The sequence below is a fragment of the Ovis canadensis genome, chromosome 20 (assembly GCF_042477335.2).
Source record: "Ovis canadensis isolate MfBH-ARS-UI-01 breed Bighorn chromosome 20, ARS-UI_OviCan_v2, whole genome shotgun sequence".
Classification (NCBI taxonomy): domain Eukaryota; kingdom Metazoa; phylum Chordata; class Mammalia; order Artiodactyla; family Bovidae; genus Ovis; species Ovis canadensis.
The window spans coordinates 25049033-25076337 of NC_091264.1; the positions used below are offsets into that span (position 1 = coordinate 25049033).

Consider the following 27305-nt stretch of genomic DNA (forward strand, 5'->3'; position numbering starts at 1 on the left):
AAATGTTCCAATCAAAAGTCAACAGAATGGCTGAGTAAATTTAAAAAGAAAAAAAAGAAAAACGCAAGACCCATTTACAAGCAACTAGACTGACTTCAGATGAAACAATACATACAGATTGAAAGTAAAGGGATAGAAAGATATTCCATCCAAATGGAAACCAAAATAAAGCTGGAGTAGCTGTAACTGTATCAGACAAAAGAGGCTTTAAACCTAAGACTGTATTAAACAGACAAATATGGGCATTACAAAATGAGAAAGAAGACAATCCAATATGAAATATATTTATAAGTATTAAAGGTCAGTTTTCATTCCAATTCCAAAGAAAGGCAGTGCCAAAGAATGCTCAAACTACCGCACAATTGCACTCATCTCACATCCTAGTAAAGTAATGCTCAAAATTCTCCAAGCCAGACTTCAGCAATACGTGAACCGTGAACTCCCTGATGTTCAAGCTGGTTTTAGAAAAGGCAGAGGAACCAGAGATCAAATTGCCAACATTCACTGCATCATGGAAAAAGCAAGAGAGTTCCAGAAAAACATTTATTTCTGCTTTATTGACTATGTCAAAGCCTTTGACTGTGTGGACCACAATAAACTGTGGAAAATTCTGAAAGAGATGGGAATACCAGACCACCTAACCTGCCTCTTGAGAAATCTGTATGCAGGTCAGGAAGCAACAGTTAGAACTGGACATGGAACAACAGACTGGTTCCAAATAGGAAAAGGAGTACGTCAAGGCTGTATATTGTCACCCTGCTTATTTCACTTCTATGCAGAGTACATCATGAGAAACGCTGGACTGGAAGAAACACAAGCTGGAATCAACATTGCCAGGAGAAATGTCAATAACCTCATATATGCAGATGACACCACCCTTATGGCAGAAAGTGAAGAGGAGCTAAAAAGCCTCTTGATGAAAGTGAAAGAGGAGAGTGAAAATGTTGGCTTAAAGCTCAACATTCAGAAAATGAAGATCATGGCATCCAGTCCCATCACTTCATGGGAAATAGATGGGGAAACAGTGGAAACAGTGTCAGACTTTATTTTTGTGGGCTCCAAAATCACTGCAGATGGTGACTGCAGCCCATGAAATTAAGAGACGCTTACTCCTTGGAAGAAAAGTTATGACCAACCTAGATAGTATATTCAAAAGCAGAGACATTACTTTGCCGACTAAGCTCCGTCTAGTCAAGGCTATGGTTTTTCCTGTGGTCATGTATGGATGTGAGAGTTGGACTGTGAAGAAGGCTGAACGCCAAAGAATTGATGCGTTTGAACTGTGGTGTTAGAGAAGACTCTTGAGAGTCCCTTGGACTGCAAGGAGATCCAACCAGTCCGTTCTGAAGGAGATCAACCCTGGGATTTCTTTAGAAGGAATGATGCTAAAGCTGAAGCTCCAGTACTTTGGCCACCTCATGCTATGAGTTGACTCATTGGAAAAGCCTCTGATGCTGGGAGGGATTGGGGGCAGGAGGAGAAGGGGACGACTGAGGGTGAGATGGCTGGACGGCATCACTGACTCGATGGACGTGAGTCTGAGTGAACTCCGGGAGTTGGTGATGGACAGGGAGGCCTGGCGTGCTGCCATTCATGGGGTCGCAAAGAGTTGGACACGACTGAGCGACTGAACTGAACTAATGCACCCAACAGGCTTCCTTGATGGCTAAGGGGGTAAAGAATCTGCCTGAAATAAAGGAGACAGAGGAGACATGCATTCAGTCCCTGGGTTAGGAAGATCCTCTAGAAAAGGAAATGGCAACCCATTCCAGTATTCTTGCCTGAACAATTCCATGGACAGAGGAGCCTGGTAGGCTGTAGTTCAAAGGGCCATAAAGAGTCAGAAAGACTGAGCAACTAAACATGCAGCGCGCACGCACCCAACAAGGAGAGCTGAAGGTATAAAGCAGACATATCATTAAAGAAACAGAGAGCAATACAATAGCAGCAGGGATTTCAGTAACCCACTGAAGTCAATGGAGACACCATCCAGACAATCAATTAGGAAAAATAAGCACTGAATGATGCATTAGACCAGATGGACTTAACAGATACATCCCATCCAAACCAACAGAAAACACATTCTTCTAAAGTATACATGGAAGATTTTCGAAGACAGATCATACGTTAGGCCACAAAATAAGTCTTAATAAATTTAAGAGGACTGAAATTATATCAGGCATCTTTTCTGACCATATGATATGAAACTAAAATTAAGTACATGGAGAAAACTGAAAAATTTCACAAGTATGTGGAGATAAAATAACATGCTGGACTTTCCTGGTGGGACAGAGGATAAAAATCCACCTGCCAATGCAGGGAACACGGGTTCAATCCCTGGTCCAGGAAGATCCCACATAACAAGGAGCAACTAGGCCTGCAAGCCACAACTACTGAGTCCGCATGCTACAGCTACTGAGGCCCGTGCCTAGAGCCTGTGCTCCACAACGAGAAGCCACACAAATGAGAAGCCCATGCGCTACAATGGAGACCCAGTGCAACCAGAATAAATTAAAAACAAAAATCAATATGCTGCTGAACAACAAATGGGCTGTTTCTTCTTTAGAAAAAATCAAAAGAAAAATAAATACCTTGAGACAAATGAAAATGGAAGAGTAACATACCAAAATTTGTGGGATGAAGTAAAAGCAATTCCAAGAGGGAAGTTGAGAGTGAAAAATGCCTACCTGAAGAAATAAGTCCCAAGTAAACATCCTACCTTTCCACCTCAAGGAACTAGAAAAAGAATAAACAAAGCCCAAAATTACTAGAAGAAATGAAATAGACTGAAAAGACAAGAGAGAAGATCAACAGAACTAAGAGCTAGTTCTTTGAAAAGAAACAAAACTGACAAACCTTTAGCTAGACTCACCAAAAAGAGAAGACTCAAAATCAGAAATGAAAGAGATGCTACAGCTGATGCAACAGAAATACAAAGGATTGTCACTGATATTAGGAACAATTACATGCCAACAAATTTGACAACCTATAAGAAATGGATAAATTTCTAGAACCATACAACTTATCAACACTGAATCATGGTGAAATACAAAATCTGAACACAGACTGATTACTAGTAAAGAGATTAAATCAGCAGTCAAAAACCTCTTAACAACCAAAGTCCAGGATCAGTCAGCTTCACTGGTGAACTCTAATAAATATTCAAATAAGAATTAATACCAATCCTTCACAAACTCTTCCAAAAGACAGTAGAGAAGGGAACTCTTCCAAATTCATTTTGAGGATAGCATTACCCCAATCCCAAAACTAGACAAGTATGCCACAAGAAAAGAAAATTATAGGCCAGTATCACTGATGAATATACATGCAAAAATCCTCAACAAAACATTAGTAAACCAAATTAAATAATACATTGAAAAGATCATATATCATGATCAAGTAAGGTTTACTCAAAGGATGAAGAATGGTTCAACATCTGCAAATCAGTTAACATGATATACCACATTAAAAAATGAAGGATAAAAATCATATGATCTTCTCAATAGATGCAAAAAAAGCATTTGACAAAATTCAGCATCCATTTATGATTAAAAACTCTCAACAAAGCGGCTATAGGGGAAATATATCTCAGTATCATTAAGGCCAGATGTGACAAGCCCACAATGACCATCATGCTCAATGGTGAAAAGCTGGAGGCTTTTTCCCTAAAATCAGGAACAAGACAGGGATGCCCACTCTCACCACTTGTATTCAATATAGGACTCAAGTCCTAGCCAAAACAATTAGGTAAGAAAGAGAAATAAAAGGCATCCAAATTAAAAAGGAAAAAGTATAACTGTTACTATTTGCATATGACATGACACTACATCTAGAAATCCTAAAAACTCCATCAAAAACCCATTAGGACTAATAAATAAAAGGAGTCCAAATTGGAAAGGAAGAAGTAAAACTGTCATTGTCTCCAGATAACATGATACTATTCACAGGAAATCCTAGAGATAACACCCAAATACTACTGGATGTCATCAATGAATAGGTAAAATTGCAGAATATCAATACACAAAACTTTGTTGCATTTCTATATACTAATAAACTATCAGAAAGAGAAATTTAAAAACAACCCAAATTACCATCACATCTAAAAGAATACTTAGGAATAAATCTAACTAAAGAAAAAGATCTGTACTCAGAAAACTATAATACACAGATGAAAGAAACTGAAGACAACACAGATGGAAAAATTAGCTGTGTTCACAAACTGGAAGAATTAATACTGTTAAAATGACCATGCTACTCAAGGTAATCTATGGATTCAATGCAGTTCCTATTAAAAATACCAATAGCATTTTCTATAGAACTAGTAATTCTAAAGTCTGTATAGCAACACAAAAGATTCTTAAGAGCCAAAACAATCCTGAGAAAGAATAAAAGAGCTGGAGGTATCAGGTGTCCTGATTTTAAATTATACCACAAAGCTACAATTATCAAAACAGTATGGTAATGGAACAAAAATGGAAACACAGATAAATGGAACAGAACTGGGAGCCCAGAAATAAACTCATACACTTTTGTAATTAACCTATGACAAAGGAGGCAAGAATATACAATGGGGAAAAGACAGTCTCTTCAAGAAGTGGTGTTGGGGCTACCCTGGTGGTTCAGTGGTACAGAATCTGCCTGCCAACACAGGAAACATGGGTTTGATCCCTGATCTTGGAAGACCCCAGGTGCTGCAGAGCAACTAAGCCCATATGCCACAACTACTGAGCTGGTGCTCTAGAGCCTGGGAGCTGCAACTACTGAGCCCACATGCCCTGGAGCCCACGCTCTGCAACGAGAAAAGCCACCACATCGAGAGCCTGCACCTACAACTAGAGTAGCCCCCACGCACCACAACTAGAGGAAAGCCCACCCAGCAACAAAGACCCAGCACAGCCAAACATAAATAAACAAATAAAGTTATATATATATATATAACAAGAGAAATAATAGCCTATGTGTATGCTAGGGGACACGGGTCAATTTTTGAAAAGCGGTACTAGAAAAACTGGACCAGCTACTTGTAAAAAAATCAAATTAGAACATTTTCTCACACCATATAACAAAAAAGTCTCAAAATGAAATATACTCTTCTGGAAATTTTTTAGATCATTATGCTCGTATTTTACATAAAGTTTAGAACTGGCTTTACAGATTATTACAGGGATAGGAAATTTACATGTCTTCATGCATTCAGTACTTTACTTAGTTACACAGTGTACAGTGGTATTATTTCAAAATGGAAATATGGAGCTTCAATTACAACAATACAACATTAATTATCATTGCCTTACACTAAAGTAGGTTACTGGAGCAATGTCAAAGAATGGGCCCAAGAGTTATTACAGCTTCTGCCACCTAGGTTTTTCATCAGAAATAAAGAATTGTGATATCACAGAAACCTACTATCCCAACATATTGTGATATAGAAGTTTTAAAATCATACTTTAAAAGTTTACTTAAAATCATACCCAAATCTTGGCTTCTAAACACCAGTCCTCACTAACAGGAACCAGGGCTCCTCAAAGAAATGACTGATTCCAGGGTTGGGGCAGAAAAAGCACAAGATAAACACAGAATTATCTTGTACCAGAAAGTACAGAAGTGCTCAAAGAATAAAGGAGACATGTCACAGAACCAAAAGCCAGTGTGAAGGGGTCCCAATGGCTAAATATGAAAGAATGTGAGCATCATAATAATGAGTGCAATTGATTAGACTCTACTGAATAAAAGAGACCCCATAAATTTATGCTAATGTTGATGGCTAGAATGATAAACAAATGAATGGAGTAAAGGGAAAGTTTTCTAGTAACACAACGCTGACCAATTAACTACATAGAAGGAAATCGTAGAATTAGGTAATTATCATTTTGTAACCATCATATCAGTAACTGCTTTAGGTGAGAATCAATAATGAATGCTGAAACAGTGAAATTTTGATAAGGAAAAAATTATACATACAGGTCAAAATATCTCCCCAGAAATAATTTATGAATTGCAAAGAGGAAAAAATCATAATTTTATGGTAAAGAAACATGGTAGTCATTACGTTAACTTAGCAAAGATAACATCACCAATACTGAGACAGGTAACAACTGTCTTCCTGATGTGGTGCCCCAAGGAAGATACATTTCACTTAGGCAGTGCCAACACATATATTCGGCGTATAAGCAGAATCACAAGGAAACAGAAAAAAGCAAATTGAGAGAAATTTCAGAAACAAATGGCCTATATTCTTAAAAAGCACCAATGTCGGGAAACACAAAGGCAGGCAAGGAACTGCTGTAGATTTAGGAGACACAAACTAAATCAGTGCATGATCCTGGATTAGATACAGCAGAAAAAAACCCTTTTTCTACAAAAGACATTGAGACAACTGACAAAAATTCAAAAATTGAATAAGATCTAAATTAAATACTGTATTAACACTTTATTTCCTATTTTGACAATTAAATTGTGAATATATAAATGAATGTTCAAAGGGACTATGTAAACTGTTTGAGGGTAGAGGACCTAATAGTTCATATATAAAGGTTTTTTATCCCCCCCGCTCCCCACCAGGCATCCACATTTTGCACTGATACACCTAGGATGGCAACACAAACTTCTGTAGAGCATGCTTATTTTCTGGAAAGTTTACTGACATTTATGATTAAACAGCCACTAGATGGCAATAGTGATCTCTCAATCTCAGCAGCCTAGGCTTCTACAGGGAGCATTTTGGACTTATACTTAAAAAACAAAACCCAAAAACAACTGGCAATCTTTAATAAAGCACTAATATATAATAACATATTATGTATTAGGTAACCACTACACTCAAAATAGATGTTTTCATAATGGCTTAAACAAGGCCTTACATAATCTTTTCGCTGTCCAGCTTTGCCCTTCAAACCCACCTTACTGACCATATATCTCTTTAAATCCATGTTAACGGGCTGCTGTTTCAGAAAACTTCCTCAACCCTCCTACATAAAATAGTAGTTAGGGGCATGCCCTCCCCTGCCCTTTTACCCCACTTCATTTTTCTTCAGCGATTGATGTTTTTTCCTACACACTCCCAGTTTCATAAGGACAGACTTTATTTTGCTCACTGCCTGTAAAATGGGATATAAATACCTAGAAAAGGTACATATACAAGGCAAGTATCTTCTCTCCTTTTTAGCTGTTACTCACCACTCAAGGCGATGGCACCCCACAGTCCATGGGGTAGAGAAGAGTCGGACACGACGGAGCGAGTTCACTTTCACTTTTCACTTTCACTTTTCACATTCATGCATTGGAGAAGGAAATGGCAACCCACTCCAGTGTTCTTGCCTGGAGAATCCCAGGGAAGGGGGAGCCTGGTGGGCTATCGTCTATGGGGTCACACAGAGTCAGACACGACTGAAGTGACTTAGCAGCAGCAGTAGCATCACTCAACTGAAAACCATTACACCCCAGCCCAACCCCAGCAATCACCTAATGAAATCAGACTGTGAAGAGTTATTAAATGTCAAATATTGAAGTGTTTTATGTGGAAGGAAATCAAGAAACTTAAGCAGCAGAAGCGGTGCTTTAGAAAAATTCTTCTGACGAGAAGATGGTAAAAGTGTATGAGGCCTGGAAACCAAAGATGCAGGAGACACAGTCAAGGTCTCTGGTGTTAGGAGACTTAGGTTTGATCCTGGTTCTATAGTCTGCCAGAGCCCCACGACTCTGGATGAACTGCTAACTCAAGAAGCTCTCTGGGCTTCAGTTGCTCAGTACCTAAAATGAGGGCAGAGAAATACCTACCCCCTAGGAACACAGTGGTTCTTTTAATCCTGTTATCAGTGGCTGATACATAAATTTTAGCATTACATATACGAAATAAGGGAAAAGAAGCAAGCAAACATTTGTTCATTTAATTTTTACTGAGTGCCAAGAGGTATGTCAGGTACCTTCCCAGGCACTGGAAATGCAGCTGTGAGGAAAAAAGGGTTCTGGGTCTTCATTATGTTCACATGCTAGCACAAGGTGACAAAAAGAGCCCGAATTTATCTGAACTGTCTGGTTTTTGAGCTTCAGCTGGTGAACTGCTAAACTTGGGAGGACAGAAGTCCCATCAAAGTCTTCTCTCTTAACGTCTCTCAAGGAGATACATGTTCTATTATGTCAGGCTATGAGAAGGGCTATTAAAAAAACGTAAGTAGGGTAAGGAGACAAGAGTATGCTGACATTATTTTAAATAAGGTTGTGACATTTGAGTAAAGAGGTGAGAGATGCTAGAATTTCACCTGGAAAGATTCAAAAATAAAACAAAAGTCAGGAGGAAGAACTGATTTGAAGATGATGTTATTTGGGGTCTTAGAAATGATTTAGCTCTGGCTTCAAAAGACAAACTAAAAGCTGACTGGAAAAAGCACCTCAGAAACTAGTTTACTTACATGCAAACTTTAGTCTTCTATTTCTTTCTGCCTTGGGGAATGAATAATTGCAGGCGCTCCTATGGCAGAGAACTATCATCAAGGAACCACTTTATGGGTTCAACTGTATCCCCCTCAAAAAAGGGTTTGGCAACAATGAAACAAAAATCTGAGTGCCTAAGTTTAACATAATATGTACACAAAATTAAACAAACTATCCCTGATCTTTGGCAATTCTACTCCAATCTAGACTTGATTCATACATATACATGTGAGAAATACCAACAGATGAGTTAAAAGCATCAGCTCAACACATGAACAGCAGTAAGAAATGTTACATTAACTGTCAAAGGTAAACCCATTTAAGGTAAGGGAGAGCCCATGAACACGGGAGTAGTCACCAAAGCACGTTACTCCAGCTGAGTACTGAGCAAGGCACGCACGCACAATGTCATCATCAGAGCCTCACCCGCAGCTGACACGGCAACACAGACTTCAGGGAGTCCAAGTTCACCCCACGACCACATTAGAGGCAAGGTGGAACCTAGGACTATGGGATTCAAAAAGACGAGCTCTTTTTGGTAAACAGTATGTGAACATGAGTTTCCCAAGTGGCACAGTGGTAAAGAATTCATCTGCCAATGCAGGGGACTTAAGAGACGTGGGTTCTATCCCTGGGTCAGGAAGATCCCCTGGAGCAGGAAATGGCAACCCACTCCTGCGTACTTGCCTGGAAATTTCCATGGACTGAAGAACCTAGCGGGCTATAATCCATGGGGTCACAAAGAGTCAGACACAACTCAGCGCGTGTGCGTGCACACAGGCGAGCACATACCTCTACTACCTTTCCACCTACAACACAAGCATGCTGCTGCTGCTGAGTTGCTTCAGTTGTATCCGACTCTGTACAACCCCATGGACTGCAGCCCGCCAGGCTCCTCTGTCCATAGGATTCTCAGGACAAGAAGACTGGAGTGGGTTGCCATGCCCTCCTCCAGGGGATCTTCCTAACAAAGGGACTGAAACGGGGTCTACTGCACTGCAGGCAAGATTCTTTACTGCTGAGCCACCAGGGAAGGGAAGCAACACAAGCATGTTACCTAATTTATGTCATTATATTCTTAACACTAGCAAAGAAATATGCAACATACAATTCTTGCAAAATCTATTCTCAAAAGCAAAAGTAGTCACAGAAGAGAAAAAAAATATCAAGGGATCTTGCCACCAAGCTCATGTATAGAAAGGACCCGACATCTGTGGTTGAACAGCTTGGCTGAAAAGACATTCAAGATCCTTCACATGCTGAAGGGCAGTTCCACAATCAAGAGCAAAGTGAATGAGAAGATACAGTTGCCCCAAAATTACCTTTATTATTAGTTACAAAATAAGACTACTTTAGTATTTCAGGTTCTCCCTAAGTCCACCCCCAAAAGGACAGGTAGCATTGTTCAAAATGCCTAGTCACTCAAAACAAAGAATTTAGAACTTGAGTAAATTAAACAATATATAAAGGTCATCAACATGACTCACGATACCACCACCAAACTTCATGTCACTGATGACTGTTCACCACTACTGGTGACAATTCTTACATACTAGTTAAAATATATATCAAATGTTCTCAAACTTTTTGATAGGCAATCTTTAAATATCTACTGTGCAAAGCATTTAAGCCACCAATAAATTACCCAATAGCAATGAATGACATCTGACCTTAACCTTCATCTATATAACCACAGGCTCATCATTGTACAAATGGGTATGATTTGTATTTGTCTACCTCCCGCCAGCTAACTTCTCTGTCCAGTGCTACTATACTTTTCTGAAAATGAAGTTTATTTCACTTATTTTGTGTATATTTTGTGTATAAACCACTTATTTTGTGGTTTCTGACAACTTTCTGAAACCACTTATTTAGGGAGTTGAAAAAACTAGATACTGTGGTCTTCACAGCTAATCTCATGGATCTTTTTCAAACTCCAAGTTAATCTTCTAGGAAGAGGCACACAGAACCACAGGGTTTTTCCACAACTGTGCTTACTATAACTTAAGGGAGAAGCGCTAAAGACAGTAGTAGGCCTAATGAATAGGCCAATTAATGACAACTCTCACCCTGAAGACTCTACGGCAGAGATTACAAACTGGAAAATTCTGAAAGAGATGGGAATACCAGGCCACCTGACCTGCCTCTTGAGAAACCTATATGCAGGTCAGGAAGCAACAGTTAGAACTGGACATGGAACAACGGACTGGTTCCAAATTGGGAAAGGAGTACGTCAAAGCTGTATATTGTCACCCTGCTTATTTAACTTATATACAGAGTACATCATGCAAAATGCTGGGCTGGATGAAGCACAAGCTGGAATCAAGAATGCCAGGAGAAATATCAATAACCTCAGATATGCAATGACACCACCCTTATGGCAGAAAGTAAAGAACTAAAGAGCCTCTTGATGAAAGTGAAAGAGGAGAGCGAAGAAAAAGTTGGCTTAAAGCTAAACATTCAGAAAACTAAGATCATGGCATCTGGTCCCATCATTTCATGGGAAATAGATGGGGAAACAGTGGCTGACTTTATTTTTCTGGGCTCCAAAATCACTACTGATGGTGATTGCAGCCATGAAATTAAAAGACACTTACTCCTTGGAAGGAAAGTTATGACCAACCTAGATAGCATATTCAAAAGCAGAGACATTACTTTGTCAACAAAGGTCTGTCTAGTCAAGGCTATGGTTTTTCCAGTGGTCATGTATGGATGTGAGAGTTGGACTGTGAAGAAAGCTGAGCGCCGAAGAATTGATGTTTTTGAACTGTGGTGTTGGAGAAGACTCTTCAGAGTTCCTTGGACTGCAAGGAGATCCAACCAGTCCACCCTAAAGAGATAAGTCCTGGGTGTTCATTGGAAGGACTGATGTTGAAGCTGAAACTCCAATACTTTGGCCACCTGATGCGAAGAGCTGGCTCATCTGAAAAGACCCTGAGGCTGGGAGGGATTGGGGGCAGGAGGAGAAGGGGACGACAGAGGATGAGATGGTTGGATGGCATCATCAACTCAATGGACATGAGTTTGGGTGGATTCCAGAGTTGGTGATGGACAGGGAGGCCTGGCATGCTGTGGTTCATGGGGTCGCAAAGAGTCGGACATGACGGAGCGACTGAACAAACTGCAGACTGTAAAATCCTGTCTCTAACCTTTATAATAGTTTTTTAAAAATTAAAAGTCACATTAAAACAAAAATTTCCAGGGTCTCTCAAAAAATCGGAAGACCTGGTAACATGACTCATCTTCTCACAGAGCAAATGAGAAAGCCCACCCCATATTCTAATAATCACCATTCCCTTTGGGCTTATTAATCATATGCTTCAGAAGCCATATTCTAAAAATAAATTAACACAATCACATATTATTGTACATACAATATTCATTCTAAACTAAGAACACAGATGACCCAAACTCTTTAGATTTTTAAAAAGCCAAAGATGATGTAAAATGAAGCAAAAGTTAAACAAATGAATCTTTGTACCAGGTGGTAACATAATCACATAGCAAGAAACTAGCTCACATAACTTTAAAACTCAGGAATTTGACTCTAACACCCCCAGTGAAAAGCTATGCCCTAAGAACAACAATCTGAAGAAATCATCAGCTTTCTTCAGTAATCATATTACTGGTGGTAGTATTGACATTGTCATTCTCAGACTATTTTGTATTCATGCTGTGAGGAAAGAAAATTAATAATCATGTTGATGCTGTTGAGAACTGGGGTTTTCAATTTGAGAGAAAGAAGACACAGATGTAAAATCTAAGGAAAATCCCTGGGTCATTCAATTTGATTTGTAAGTATAACATAAACTCAGTATTTTTCTAAAGAGAAAAACATAACTTACTTCCTAACCACAGATAAGTCCTAGAAACAATAACTAAATTTAGTAGAAATAAGTGCCCTGATTGTGATTTCTAAATGTCATTTCTCACTAGAAGAGTATTCTTAAAGAAAAGGCTACTTCCTAGTCTGGGGCAGAAAATGTACAAGTCTGAACAAACTGTCACACCAGACACCAAAAACTATCAAAAATGCCTCAGGTCGAGTCATAACTACTCAGGAGCCATCATGAAGGGACTCCCATTGACCAAAAACAGGACAATCAATAGAAATAACAACTATACACGCTACAAAATGCACGAACATTAAAAACATGCTAAATGAAAGGGGTCAGTCACAAAAGACCCACATATAGTATGATTCCATTTATACACAATGTCTAGCCTAGGCAAATCTATGGAGAAAGTAAGTAAATTAGTGGTTGCCGACCGGGGGAGGACAGATAGATTGGGAGGTAATGAGGAGTGGCTGTAAATGGGTACAGTATTTCTTTTTGAGGTGATGGGAATATTTCAAACTTACCAGATAGTGGTGATGCTTGCAAGACTGTGAACATACTGAAAACCACTGAACTATACACTTTACACAGGTGAATTTTATGGTATATAAACTATACCTCCATAAAACTGCACAAAACAGGGACTTCCCTAGTGGTCCAGTGGCTAAGATTCTGCACTTCCCATGCAGGGAGCCCAGGTGTCATCCCTGGTTGGGAAGCTAGATCCCCCATGCCACGACTTCCATGCCACAACTAACAGGCTGGTGCAAAAGTAACTGCAGTTTTTGCACTGCTGAAATTTGCCATCTGATGTTGGAATACATTCTTAAATAAATGTGGTTATGTCATAGATCATTTCAATGTGCATTTCTCACTTTATGGGTATTTTTTGCTAATGATTTATTACTTGCTGCTAATGACAATACTTGTTTTATATTTATTTTGGATTATGGACATGATGTTAGACAAAAAGCAAATCTGAACAATTTTCTTATCTTTCTATACTTCTACTTGTTATTTTTGGTTGCCCTGGGTCTTCACTGCTGCTCACAGGCTTTTCTCAGTTGCAGCGAGCGGGGCCTACTCTTCGTTGCGGTGCCCAGGCTTCTCTCGCCGTGGAGCACAGGCTCTACGAGTATGGGCTTAGCAGTTGCGGCTCACTGGCTCTAGAGCCTGGGCTCAGTAGTTGTTGTGCACGGACTTAGCTGCTCTGAGGCGTGTGCAATCTTCCTACACCAGGGACTGAACCCATGTTCCCAGCATCGGCAAGTGTATTCTTATCCACTGTATCACCAGGGGAGTCCCTCAAGCGATTTTATTTGAGTTCAAAATGAGTCATAAAGCAGCAGAGACAACTCACAACATCAACAATGCATTTGGCCCAGGACCTGCCAACAGTGCAGGGCTGCCTCAAGAGGTTTTGCAAAGGAGATTAGAGACTGCACGATGAGGAGCATAGTGGCTGGCCAGAGGAAGTTACAATGACTGAGAGCCATCGTTGAAGCTGATCTTCCTACAACTACACAAGAAGTTGCTGAAGAACTCAGTGTCAACCATTCTACAACTGTTTGGCATTTCAAGCAAACTGGAAAGATGAAAAAGCTCAGTAAGCTGAGCTGACCGAAAATCAAAAAAATCATTATTTTGAAGTGTTGTCTTCTCTTACTCTATGCAACAACAACGAATCATTCCTCAATCAGATCATGATGTGCGACCAAAAGTGGGTTTTATATGACAACTGGCAACGACCAGCTCAGCAGCTGGACCGAGAAGGGCTGCAAAGCACAGGTCATGGTCACTGTTCGGTGGTCGGCTGCCCACCTGACCCACTACAGCTTCTGAATCCCGGCGAAGCCACTACATCTGAGAAGTATGCTCAACAAATTGATGAGATGCACCGAAAACTGCAATGTCTAGAGCCGGCACTGATCAACAGAAAGGGCCCAATGCTTCTACACTACAACACCCGACCACTTCAAAAGTTGAACAAATTGGGCTACGAAGTTCTGCCTCATCTGCCATATTCATCTGACCTCCCCCTAACCGACTACCACTTCTTCAAGCATCTAGAAAACTTTTTGCAGGGAAAACACTTCCACAGCCAGAAGGCAGAAAATGCTTTCTAAGAGTTCGTCAAACCCCAAAGCATGGATTTTTACACTACAGGAATAAACAAACTTAATTCTTGTTGGCAAAAATAGGTTGATTATAGTGGTTCCTATTTTGAGTTAAAAAGATGTTTGAGCCTGATTATAATGATTTAAAATCCACAGTCTGAAATGGCCATTATGTTTGCACCAACCTAATAAAAATTTGGCTTTGGAATGTAGAATGAAGCAGGGCAAAGACTAACAGAGTTTTGTCAAGAAAATGCACTGGTCATAGCAAACACCCTCTTCCAACAACACAAGAGAAGACTCTACACATGGACATCACCAGATCGTCAACACCGAAATCAGACTGATTATATCCTTTGCAGCCAAAGATGGAGAAGCTCCATACAGTCAACAAAAACAAGACCAGGAGCTGACTGTGGCTCATATCATGAACTCCTTATTACCAGATTCAGACTTAAATTGAAGAAAGTAGGGAAACCGCTAGACCATTCAGGTATGACCTAAATCAAATCCCTTATGATTATACACTGGAAGTGAGAAATAGATTTAAGGGCCTAGACCTGATAGAGTGTCTGATGAATTATGGAATGAGGTTCGTGACATTGTACAGGAGACAGGGATCAAGACCATCCCCATGGAAAAGAAATGCAAAAAAGCAAAATGGCTGCCTGGGGAAGGCTTACAAATAGCTGTGAAAAGAAGAGAGGCGAAAAGCAAAGGAGAAAAGGAAAGATATAAGCATCTGAATGCAGAGTTCCAAAGAATAGCAAGAAGAGATAAGAAAACCTTCTTTAGCGATCAATGTAAAGAAATAGAGGAAAACAACAGAATGGGAAAGACTAGAGATCTCTTCAAGAAAATCAGAGATACCAAGGGAACATTTCATGCAAAGATGGGCTCAATAAAGGACAGAAATGGTCTGGACCTAACAGAAGCAGAAGATATTAAGAAGAGGTGGCACACAGAAGAACTGTACAAAAAAGAGCTCCACGACCCAGATAATCACGATGGTGTGATCATTCATCTAGAGCCAGACATCCTGGAATGTGATATCAAGTGGGCCTTAGAAAGCATCACTACGAACTAAGCTAGTGGAGGTGATGGAATTCCAGTTGAGCTGTTTCAAATCCTGAAAGATGATACTGTGAAAGTGCTGCACTCAATATGGTAGCAAATTTGGAAAATTCAGCAGTGGCCACAGGACTGGAAAAGGTCCGTTTTCATTCCAATCCCAAAGAAAGGCAATGCCAAAGAATGCTCAAACTACCACACAATTGCACTCATCTCACATCCTAGTAAAGTAATGCTCAAAATTCTCCAAGCCAGGCTTCAGCAATGAACCATGAACTTCCAGATGTTCAAGCTGGTTTTGGCAAAGGCAGAGGAATCAGAGATCAAATTGCCAACATCCAACGGATCAAGGAAAAAGCAAGAGAGTTCCAGAAAAACATCTATTTCTGCTTTATTGACTATGCCAAAGCCTTTGACTGTGTGGACCACAATAAACTGTGGAAAATTCTTGAAGAGATGGGAATACCAGACCACCTGACCCGCCTCCTGAGAAACCTATATGCAGCTCAGGAAGCAATAGTTAGAACTGGACATGGAACAACAGACCGGTTCCAAATAGGAAAAGGAGTATGTCAAGGCTGTATATTGTTACCCTGCTTATTAACTTGTATGCAGAGTACATCATGAGAAATGCTGGGCTGGATGAAGCACAAGCTGGAATCAAGACTGCCAGGAGAAATATCAATAACCTCTGATATGCAGATGATACCACCCTTATGGCAGAAAGTGAAGAGGAACTCAAAAGCCTCTTGATGAAAGTAAAAGAGGAGAGTGAAAAAGTTGGCCTAAAGCTCATCATTTAGAAAACGAAGATCATGGCATCTGGTCCCATCACTTCATGGGAAATAGATGGGGAAATAGTGGAAACAGTGTCAGACTTTATTCTTTTGGGCTCCAAAATCACTGCAGATGGTGACTGCAGCCATGAAATTAAAAGACACTTACTCTTTGGAAGCAAAGTTATGACCAACCTAGATAGCATATTGAAAAGCAGAGACATTACTTTGCCGATAAAAGGTCCGTCTAGTCAAGGCTATGGTTTTTCCAGCAGTCATGTACGGATGTGAGAGTTGGACTGTGAAGAAAGCTGAGCGCCGAAGAATTGATGCTTTTGAACTGTGGTGTTGGAGAAGACTCTTCAGAGTCCCTTGGACTGCAAGGAGATCCAACCAGTCCATTCTGAAGGAGATTAGTCCTGGCAGTTCTTTGGAAGGACTGATGCTAAAGCTGAAGCTCCAGTACTTTGGCCACCTCATGCAAAGAGTTGACTCATTGGAAAAGACTCTGATGCTGGGAGGATTGGGGGCAGGAGGAGAAGGGGACGACAGAGGATGAGATGGCTGGATGGCATCACCGACTCAATGGACATGAGTTTAAGTAAACTCCGGGAGTTGGTGATGGACAGGGAGGCCTGGCATGCTGCGATTCATGGGGTCGCAAAGAGTCAGACACAACTGAGCAACTGAAGTATTTTATGAATAGGAGCTGGTTAACTTTTTCTGGAGAAAACTTTTACAATATGAACTTAAAATGTTTTAAATGTACACACTAGTAATATCACTTCTAAGAATTTATCCTAAAGAAATAATCACTGATGGAAGCAATGGTAATCCAAAGGACTATTCATCTTAGCTGTGAATTAGTAGCCTATAGTGGAATGTTTAAAATGATGTGAAATACTTAAGTTGTACAAAATGTTCCTGGTAATGTTTACTAGGGAAAAATATATTCAATAATTCTATTTTTGTCTTAAAAAGTATATGCATGTTTATTAATAGAAACTAAAATAAATTATGGTCCATCCATTTGATGGAATGCTAAATGAAGCTACTGTCTAGCATCTTGATATGGAACCATTCCTAAGATGATGAAAAAGGCAGACCTTTAAAAAAAATGGTAATCCTGCACTATATGGAACTGGGGCAGAACCAATTTTCAAGGTACGTTGTTAAACATAAAACACATCTAATACCATTTAATTAAAAAATAAATTGTTTCAAGTTTATATACTCTACCCTTTACTGGATAAAAATGCTGAAAATTTTTTTTCAAAGTATTGTCCCTTCTGAGTTTTCAATTACATTTTTGGAAAATTAAGAAATAAAACCTCCTCCCCTCTGATTTCATATATGAGTGCTAAAATGAGCAAAAGCACTTCTCCAGCTCAAAAAATTTTACTACCAAATTTATACTGACTCCATAAAGTTCTTTAACTGCAAATACAGCGTAAATTACTGTCCAAACTAACTTCCTAAGCTACATAATAATCAGTTATGAAATCTATTCTGGAATTATATGATTCTGTGGAATAGAAACACACATATATATAATATATACATACATCTATATATGTTTCTATTCCATACAATTTCAAATGCAGATGTAAATCGCATTAAATTATAAAATTATAATAAACAAAGGCACACAGCTTTTGATATACACATTGAAAACTGAATGCACAAAGGGAGATAGAACACAATCTTTAGAAACAGACATATCCAGGGGGCGATGAATGTATACCTCAACACCAAGGCATTCTGAGGTCCCTTATGCAGAAGCCTCTGTTCACTTGGCCTCTATCGTAATTGTCCTTAGATACACGAAAAGGAATTGTCACTGGGAGATATACCAGGACTTTGGGGCGTGTAAGATCTGGGTTAAAATCCTAGCTTCAAATTTTCTAGGTGGGTAATCTGGTGAATCTCAATTTCCTTATCTGTAAATAAAATAGAGACTGTCACCAACTAGTTAACATTAGTAAATGAGAGTACAGTGTGTGAAGAAGTGAAATGAAGAAGGAATTCTCCAAGTAGGACAACTAAAGATCCCCAAGTCAGATCTTTCAGCAGAGTTAAAAGAACAGAAAGGAAACAAATCCTAAAGAGCACTGAACTGGAAGACAGGAACACTGGATTCCAGTTTTGACACTGCTACAAACAGGTGCAGCTCCCTGGGCATATTCTCTAAAGTATGTCGATTCCAGTATTAAGATCCACAAAATAAAGAGACTAAAAATCCCTTCTACCTGTACCACACCAGGACTAAATGACTAGGATGTTATTTACTGTTTTAAATGAAAAATTTCTAAAATTATTAATTTAAATGCTTGCTTTTTTTTTAAAACAAGTCCTGATCAGTTTTCATTATGACTGAGCTACCAGTCGTTAACATATAAGACTGTTTCCCTAACTAAGTAATCCAAAGTCTAAAGACTAAACTATGGCAGGCTTTTTCTCAGACTTTCTCCCTCACTAATCTGGTAACTAGCAGCCTGCCTTTGCAAAATGCCTGGAAATCAGGAGTGCAGTCAGAAGTTATGGAATAGTCAGGTTACCTGAGTCAAATGGGGCTTGAACTTCTGACATAGTTCCCTAACCAAGCTAATTAATTAGACATCTCAGGTATTCAAAAGGAGGATGGAGAAACCTGTACCCCTCAAATCAAAATATTAATTAAAAAAATAAAGCACCTCTGAAACTACAAGTAGATGAGGGTGGTTCAAAGAATCAAGGTTGTACAGTAACTACTAATTATATGTAGTATTCACTTGTTTCTGTGCAAGTAACTCTAAGTTACCCACGGTGGTGAATGGAGGAGTAACAGATGATCCAAAATACATATACTCAGCTTTACGAATAAAACATATGGTCTAAATAGATAATCCAAAGTAATGAATATCTGGTTAAAAATAAAGTATATATGATCACCCCTACTATATTTACCTCCCAAATTATAGGTTGATTCAGGCTAATATTAATTTCCTTACGGAGAGAACAAAGACAGAAGAATTCTAAATAATACAGTGAGTAGTAAAATCACCACCTCCTTACAAGAGCAGAAAACATATTGGTTTATAACACTTTCATATCAGCTCCAGAGAGAGTAACAAAACACACACACACACATACAGGAGAACCACAGAGAACACACACAGAAACATTTAAATTCCCACTGCACAGGAGAACCAGGTTAGCTCCTTGTTGCTTCTATTAAACCTATCTGAGTAAAAACTGGTTTTTGAATCATCCATATATGGATAATCAAGAGGCAAATCAAATACATACAATTTAAATACACTGGTTACCAGGCACTTCACAAAATAAAAAATTTCATGAAACAGTTGACGGAAACGAAGCCAAGAGTTCCTTAACTTAACTTCTTGAGTTTGTCAAGAAGTTAAGAGTTGAGTTCGTCTTCTTTAGCTCTATTGATAGAAGTCATTATTTGTTCTCCTGAAACATTAGGTAGCCGCCAAAAACAATACACATACGTACACACACGCACACATACCCGGATCTTGTATTATCACTCAGAAAGGAAACCTAGGGAAGCCTCGGAAATGAATTTCATCAGCTCAGAAAGACACAGATGGTCTAACAACTCCAGGTAGACCCAAGTACATGGAAAAATGTCCAGAAAATAACGTATTTTTTTCCCAAGGCCCTCTGCAATTAAACATGAGTATAAGATAAAAGTTCTTCAGACTAAGACTCACTTGCAAAGCCCTCTACTGGGCGTTTTTATGAAGCTCTGACCAACTTTTGTGTTTCCCACAATAGCGCTAAACCACGATTATGCATCCTGCTGATAAAAACGGGCCTGTGGCACTGAACAAACCATGCCAGAATCCGTAACGGCGCTGGCTAAACAACTTCCCCGCCACTGCTGCGATGCCCACTCCAGAAGGCCTCTGCATTCAGAGCAAGACAAGCAGCAACCGAAACCGGCTGCAGACCAGGGGGCTGCCTGCACACCGCGAGGAAGGCGAGACGCCTGCAGACTCAGGAAGTTGCCTAACCCGGGGGGAAGCTCCTGCCCTCCTCTAAAAAAGGGAGCGTGTAGGCTGGCAGACCGAAAGACGGAAAATTCATTCAAGAATTCCTGGCTGCCTACCCTGCACACGTAGGAGGTAAGTTAAGACGCTGAGAAGCAGGTATGGAAAGAGACCAGTTCACAAACTGATCATGATCCAACAGCTCAGTGCGAAGGCCCAAACTCGGGGAGCCGGTGCCTCATCCAGTAGTAGGGAAGGTAATGGTCCGGGCTGCTCCGGTCCTCCACCAATAGCCCTTTTCCAGCAGGCGCCGGGCTGCTCAGAACCAGACCTTCAGCAACCGGAGCTCCCTCCCACATGGTTCCAGGGGCGCAACCCTCCACGGCCGCCCCGAGGCCATGTGGCCGGGGCCGCCCGGGTGCCCCAGACCCCGTGAACGTTCCAGGCGTGAAACCGGAGGAGAGGAAGTGCAGGGATAGACCCAGAGAACGGGATGTTGGGGTGCGAAACTCACTTCCTCTGGGCTTTGTCCTTCTTGGCCTTGGTCCTTTTCTTTCGGGCCTGGAGCGCAAGCACTGCAGGAGAGAGGGATGGATGAAGGGCGAATGGGGAGAAAAGGAGGCGACCAAGGTGAGGGTGGAGACCCAGCAGGGGTGCGAGGCCCGGGCGCCGGGCCTGCCTGAGGGGCGGCTCCAGGCCGAGGGCCGCGGCGTTTGCTGGGCGGCCGCTCGGGGGGCTGGCGGCCCACGGGGCGCAAAGCAGCGCCCAGGCGGGGCGCGCCGGAGGGGGCTCGGGCCGGGTCAGGGAGCTGGCGAGCAGTGGTCGGCCTCGCCGGGCGAGGGCCGGGCCCTGGAGCGGCCCCAAGCCGCGGGCCGGCCTGGCGGGGAACAAGGGGCGATGACTGCCGGCGCGGAAGGACGCCCGAGCTGAGGGGCGCGGACCCGCAGCCCAGAAGCTGGGGGTGAGGGGCGGCGCCACCTCAGTGGAGGGGTGCCGCACGCCCGGGGACCGGACGGCGACGGTTAGGCGAAGCTCCCGGCGGTGACCCGGGCCTCGCCCCCGGCGGCCGTTGCCCCTCGTGGCGGGAGGCCGCTCCACCGCTCACCTTTCCGCTCCATGGCAAGACCGGTAACCGCCAGGCGCCTGCGCACTCGAGTGGCGGTGACTCCCGCTCCCGCCGCGGCCCCAAACCCAGCCCGCGAACGCCCCGCCCCCCGGCGCCCGCCCCGCCCCGCCCACGACGGCGCGCGCCTGCGCGCTGAGCGCGGAGCCTACCACCTGCTCGCGAGGAGGGGAGGGCGTGAGGAACCGGAGAGGAGGGGAAGGGAAGAACGCCGAGGGTGAGCGCGCGCGGGGTGTTTGAGAAGCGAGCCTTGGAAGCCTCACAGTGCGAGCTTTATTCTGTTCGCCGGGCGGTCGTCCCCTGAGGAATGGCGAACAGGGTGGCATAGAGGGTTCCGTGCGTGCTGAGTCAGAGCTCCGTAGCCAACTGTAACCTGCCTTGGTTTCCTGGTCTGTAAAAGGGAGTAATCAGGTGTATCCCAGTCCCTCCACTGCGCTGTTGTGAGGGACAGTTGAGAAACTTTGAGGAAAAGTGAGGGAGAAATTACAAGAAAGAAAAAGGAGTAGGAGCAATACAAGGACTGGAAAGAAGGAACCTGTGACTTTATCGTTACTTGAAAAGCAAAGACTTTAAAAGTGAGTTTTCTCATACAAAGTCAAATGAAGACTGTTAAAGGAAAGAAGCGGGAGAATAAAACTTAGTATTTTCTTATTTTACCACTTTATCAACTTTTCAGTACAGATACACGCAGTTGTCTTTATAGAATAGTTTTACACTTTTCTAAGTGCACGGTCTCATTTGATGTTCATGACAGCTTAAAGGCAAGATAGTTATTACTTCCACTACACAAATAAGCTAACTCGGAGGGGATATGTACTCAGGACCTTGGTGTCCTGACACAGTGATCAGTCATCAAATAACTTGTATAGCAGGGTTAGAAAAGTTTTTCTGTAAAGGGCCATGTAGTAAACTTAAAGGCTTGGGGATCATAAGATCTGTTAACTATTCAGCTCAGCCACTAGAGCTCAAAAGCTTCTCAGTGCTCAAACCAAGCCTTATTTACAGTCCCTGAAACTTGAATTTCATGTAATTTTCCGGTATCATGAAATGATATTTTCCTGTTGATCTTTTCCCATGATTTCAACCATTCTTGGTTCGGGCCTTAGTTTGCCAACCCCTTTGTAAAGTACTACAGCAGGACAGGTGGAAGCCTGCAGATCCTTGCTTTTCTAGAAGTTACTCTAGTGGGGAAGACCGAGAAGTAATTAATTAACCGAGAGGGGAAGATGAAAGTACAATAATGCTGCACAGGTCAAGCATGGGGGCTTGGGCAGGATTTTATTGAGCAAAGTAGGTCGTTAAGTCCAGCCAGGGAGGAGACAGCATTTGTGCTGGGTCTTGGGAAATGTGTAGGATTTCCAGAGGTGGAGGAGATGTCACACATTGCTGAATGAGAAAAACAATTGAGCAAAAAGACGCAGGCTTGGACACCCACAGGCGGGGACCGAGGCTGGTAATGACTGAAGAGATGAAGTAGAATGTGAGGCTGGAAATGTAGGTTTGCCAAATTTGAAATTTAGATAATTAATATCTGTTGCAGGGTACCTGAATGATAGCATTTCTAGGCAGATTGCAAAAGAGGACAGCACCTGTTGTCCAAGGAAAACTACAACCCAGTTTCCTCTGAGTTCTATCCTTGAAAACAAAAGGAGATTTGGGGCAGACATTGAAACCCTGGAGTCTGAGGATTCTGCCTGCTCAGGATTTAGAAAAGACAGGAGAGTGCTGGTGGCTCAGGAAAAGTCCCAGAATGGGGAAAGTACTTCCCACAGAAAGTAAACTCTATGGGAGTTGGAGTGCTCCTTGGGTTTTCCTTGGTGTATCCTAACAAGCACTTATTAGGGTGTCTGACACTTACTAGGTGCTCAGATATTTGTCTAATCAAAGAAGAAATGATGTGGGAATTCCCTGGTTGTCCAGCGGATAAGACGCCAAACTCTCACTGCCAAAGTCCCAGGTTCGATCCCAGGTCAGAGAACTAAAAATCCCAGATGCCACAGGGCGTGGCCAAAAAAACAAATGACGTGCAATTTATGAGAAAGGTCTGGATGAGGGAGAGAAACCACTGAGAGGGACAATTGGAGAGCTGTGCTAAAACCCAAATAGGTTAGTATAGATCTATCAAAAAGGAATGTGTAGCTTGGGATGAATCAGTCACACCTATTCTGACCCTGGGTGACTGTTTCTTCTCTCTCTTAAGAGCTTATCAGTCCTCTGTTTAATAACTCATTTGAGAATTTTTCCAGAGTCAATGTCAGGTTTATTGGACTGAGTTCCCAGAATTGACCATTTCTTCTTATTCTTTCTTCTGTTTTCCCCATTCTCCCAGCATGCTTCCGTTCTTCACACTTTTTCTACAGCTTCTATAATTGTTCACATAAGCTAGCTTGCTTGGGTTTTCCCCTATTCTAAAGCCTATATCATTTTTTATGCTTCTTGCTTTAAATGTAACCTTAAAAATCACCCCCACCCCATTTCACAAGGCTTAATCTATTTTGGATTTTACCCTTCCAGAAGTTATTCTTAAAAGTGGTGGCCATTCTTTGGTATTTATTCTCAATTACATGCATACTCCTCTCCCACAACTGTTTTTCTGCAAGTTCTTTTAAAAGTAGAATTCAGAGAACATATATCGTTGTGGTTTTGTTGCTTATGGGCAGTGTGAGAATTTAATTTCTGCAAAGATCCCTTTCCTTATGAGCTAATTTATTATTTAAGACTGTCCTGGATCCTCCCTAATGCTTCTTTGGAATTTTGAAATATGAGCACCTAAGTGTATCCTTATTTAATCGCACCCAACATTCCCTGGCTTGGTTACCACAAACTCTCAACGTTTTGATCTGAATTAAATCCAAAGTATCACTTCCCCTTATGGATTTCCCTGTGTCCTGGGGGATGAAATAGACAAGAGAAGAAGAAAGTGAGAATAAAACGGATGCTTTATTTGAATAAGATTCCCAGTAGACATCTGCATGATTGGAGAACCCCAACAGAACTTTCTCTTGCCTTTGTGATAATTTTGTGAAGTATGTTGGGAAAATATAATTACATTGTAGGCTTGAATATCAGGAAACATGGCACAGTCAACAGAATAATTGGAGAGAACTGAAGAAAGGGATTGAGGGGCTTAAGGGAAACCAGCTAGGGATGGCGAGGCATCCAGGGACTAGCAATGGTGGGAGTGTTTACCACCCTAGGCCTGAAGAAACAAGGGGTGGAGGTGTTACCAGAACCCAGTGAGGGCTTGTATTAGTTAGCTAGGGTTACCTTAACAAAGTACCAGAGGGACTTCCCTGGTGGTCCAGTGGTTAAGACTCTGCACTTCCTATCCAGGGGGCACAGGTTCGATCACTAGTTAGGGGAACTAAGATCCCACCTGCCATGAGGCCATACAAAAAGTATCACAGACCAGGTGGCTTCAACAACAGATATGTATTGTCTCACAACTCTAGAGGCTTGAAGTCTGAAATCAAGGTGTCAGCAAGGTTGGTTACTTCTGAAAATTATGAGGGAAGGATTTGTCTCTTCCCTTGGCTTGGGGGTGACTTCCTGTTCCGTGTCTCTTCAGGTCATCTTCTCTTTATGTGTGTCTTGATTCATGTCCAGATTGCCCCTTTTCATAAGGGCATCTGCCATATTGGATTAGGACCCGTTCTCAAGAGCTCATTTTAACTTGATTACCTCTGTAAAGACCCTGTCTCCAAAAGGTCACCTTCTGAAGTCCTGGGGGATAGGATACCAATACGTCTTTGGGGAGGGGGTACAATTCAACCCATAACAGAGCTGTAGTGGGAAGAAAGCACTGCCTGAATACAGCTGTGCCCTTTGATAAAGGGATAAAACCATCACGTGTGTGTGTGCTAAGTCACTTCAGTCGTGTCTGACTGTGTGACCCTATGGATTGTAGTCCACCAGACTCCTCTGTCATGGGATTCTCCAGGGAAGAATACCGGAGTAGGTTGCCATGCCCTCCTCCAGGGAATCTTCCTGACCCAGGGATTGAGCATGCATCTCTTATGTCTCCTGCATTGACAGGCAGATGCTTTTATATTGGGGCCACCGGGGAAGCCCCAGCTGTCACCCAGCAGGGAAATTAATACCCAGCTTCTTTATCTAATCATCCTCTCTGGCTAGTGCCTCCCATTCACAAAACCCAACTGGAAGTTAGAAGACAGGGGTGCCTGGGTGATACAGTCCAGCCAGCCTCCCAAGGCACAGAGCAGGGTGGAGAGGGCGGAGGGTGAGTCAGGAGGGGCAAACAGAATATCCAGCACAGCCTGTCTGGGCAGTTAGCAGGCTCCACCCAAAGCAGACTGCAGTTTCCAAGCGAGTAAGTCAGCCTCTTGGGTTCCCTGGTCCCTGGAGAGGCTTGAGAACTGAAGTTGCTTGGAGATACAAACCCCTTTCTGGCTTTGTTCTATAAAAGCTTCCCTGGTGGCTCAGCTGGTAAAGAGTCTGTCCACAATGCAGGAGACCTGGGCTCGATCCCTGAGTTGGGAAGATCCTCTGGAGAAGGGAAAGGCTACCCACTCCAGTATTCTGGCCTGGAGAATTCCATGGACTATATAGCCTTTGGGATTGCAAAGAGTTGGACAGGACTAAGCAACTTTCACTTTTGAGACTTCCCTGGCAGTCCAGTGGTTAAGACTGCGCTGCCAGCGCAAGCAACACAGGTTTGATCCCTGCTTGGGTAACTAAAAGGCTGTGTGGTACAACCAAAAAATTAAAAAAAGAAAAATCTTAAATTCCACAAGGAAATTGTGCTGGACTGAAGAGTTGAGGGGAATAGGTAGAGCAGATATAAGAATAAAAGCCTTGGCTTGGTGGAGTGGGAAACTCTTGCCTCCTCTTAGATGGCCTCCTCTGGCCACGGCATGAAGGTTGGGGGTGCGGGTTCTCTAGCAATGAAGAGGTTGCAGAGACTGGCAGTTCTGGAGGCAGGTGGAGCCCCTTTTCTGCTCCCTGGAGGTGCGCTGGGGAGGCAGTAGGGTGTTACAAACTGACCTAAGCTGATCGGGTCCAATTCTAAGGTCTTTATACTTGGTAACGAACTTTTACCAGATGAGTCTGAGTGACGAGGATTTGTCTGCCCCACATCCTCACTCCTGGGATATAAAGGAAGCGAGTTTTGACTAAAATCTGCCACACACGTTTGTTAACCTTCCCTGGCAGGCAGGCACAGAACAGCTCCTATGACCTGTGTATGTTCTTTGAGGTTTCTGCCCTCTGGGAGGCTCTGACTGCAGGTTCAATTTCTAAAGTTTGGCAGTCTCGGGGCCAAAATAAAGACAGTTTGACAAACACATAAAAATGGGCAACATGGTTTACACATTTGAGTTCTGATTTCTACCTGCTATGCAATATCAGATCTGTTTTTCTTTTCCTTCTTTCAAATCCTTTCCACCAGGCCCACCCTCAGGACAAGCATTTATCAAGTACCTGCTGCAGCCCAGGCGTGAGACTAAGGGCTTCAAGAAGCAGAGAAGAAAAAAACATAGACCTTGCCCAGTAGGACTTAATAGTTAATTATTAAAAAAAAAAATTTGGTGGGAGGGATATAGTTGACTTACAATGTTGTGTTAGTTTCAGGTGTACAGCCAAGTGAGCCGTTTATATTTATGCAGATATCTGCTAATCCTTATATAGTAATGATTGTTTCCTGGACACTGTTGTCCCTCATCCCTCAAACAACTCTATGCAGTCAACACTATTATTATCATCTGTGTTTGACAGATGAGGAAGCTGAGGTACAACCAAAGTCACACAAACTATACAGTAAGAGATAGAGTTTTGAATCAGAGCAGCCAGGCTCTCAAAAATTCCTACTCTTCATCACACACCATATTATAAATACAGTAGATGCATGAAGTACCACAGGAGCACACACAAAAAAGAGGCCCTCTCAGCTCAGGATTTGAGGAGGGATAAGGAGAGAGACATCTCCTGAATGA

At 42.0% G+C, this 27305-nt stretch overlaps 1 protein-coding gene across 1 annotated transcript in view; it reads right to left on the minus strand.

Moving 5' to 3' along the window:
* The window catches only part of SRPK1 (SRSF protein kinase 1), a 67965-nt gene extending 46601 nt beyond the window's left edge, over window positions 1–21364 (minus strand). The window contains 3 exon segments of the mRNA XM_070289419.1: window positions 20746–21290; window positions 21292–21315; window positions 21317–21364. Coding sequence (XP_070145520.1) covers window positions 20746–21290; window positions 21292–21315; window positions 21317–21349 — 602 coding nt within the window. The 5' untranslated portion in view covers window positions 21350–21364.
* Between the last annotated feature and the right edge of the window lie 5941 nt (window positions 21365–27305).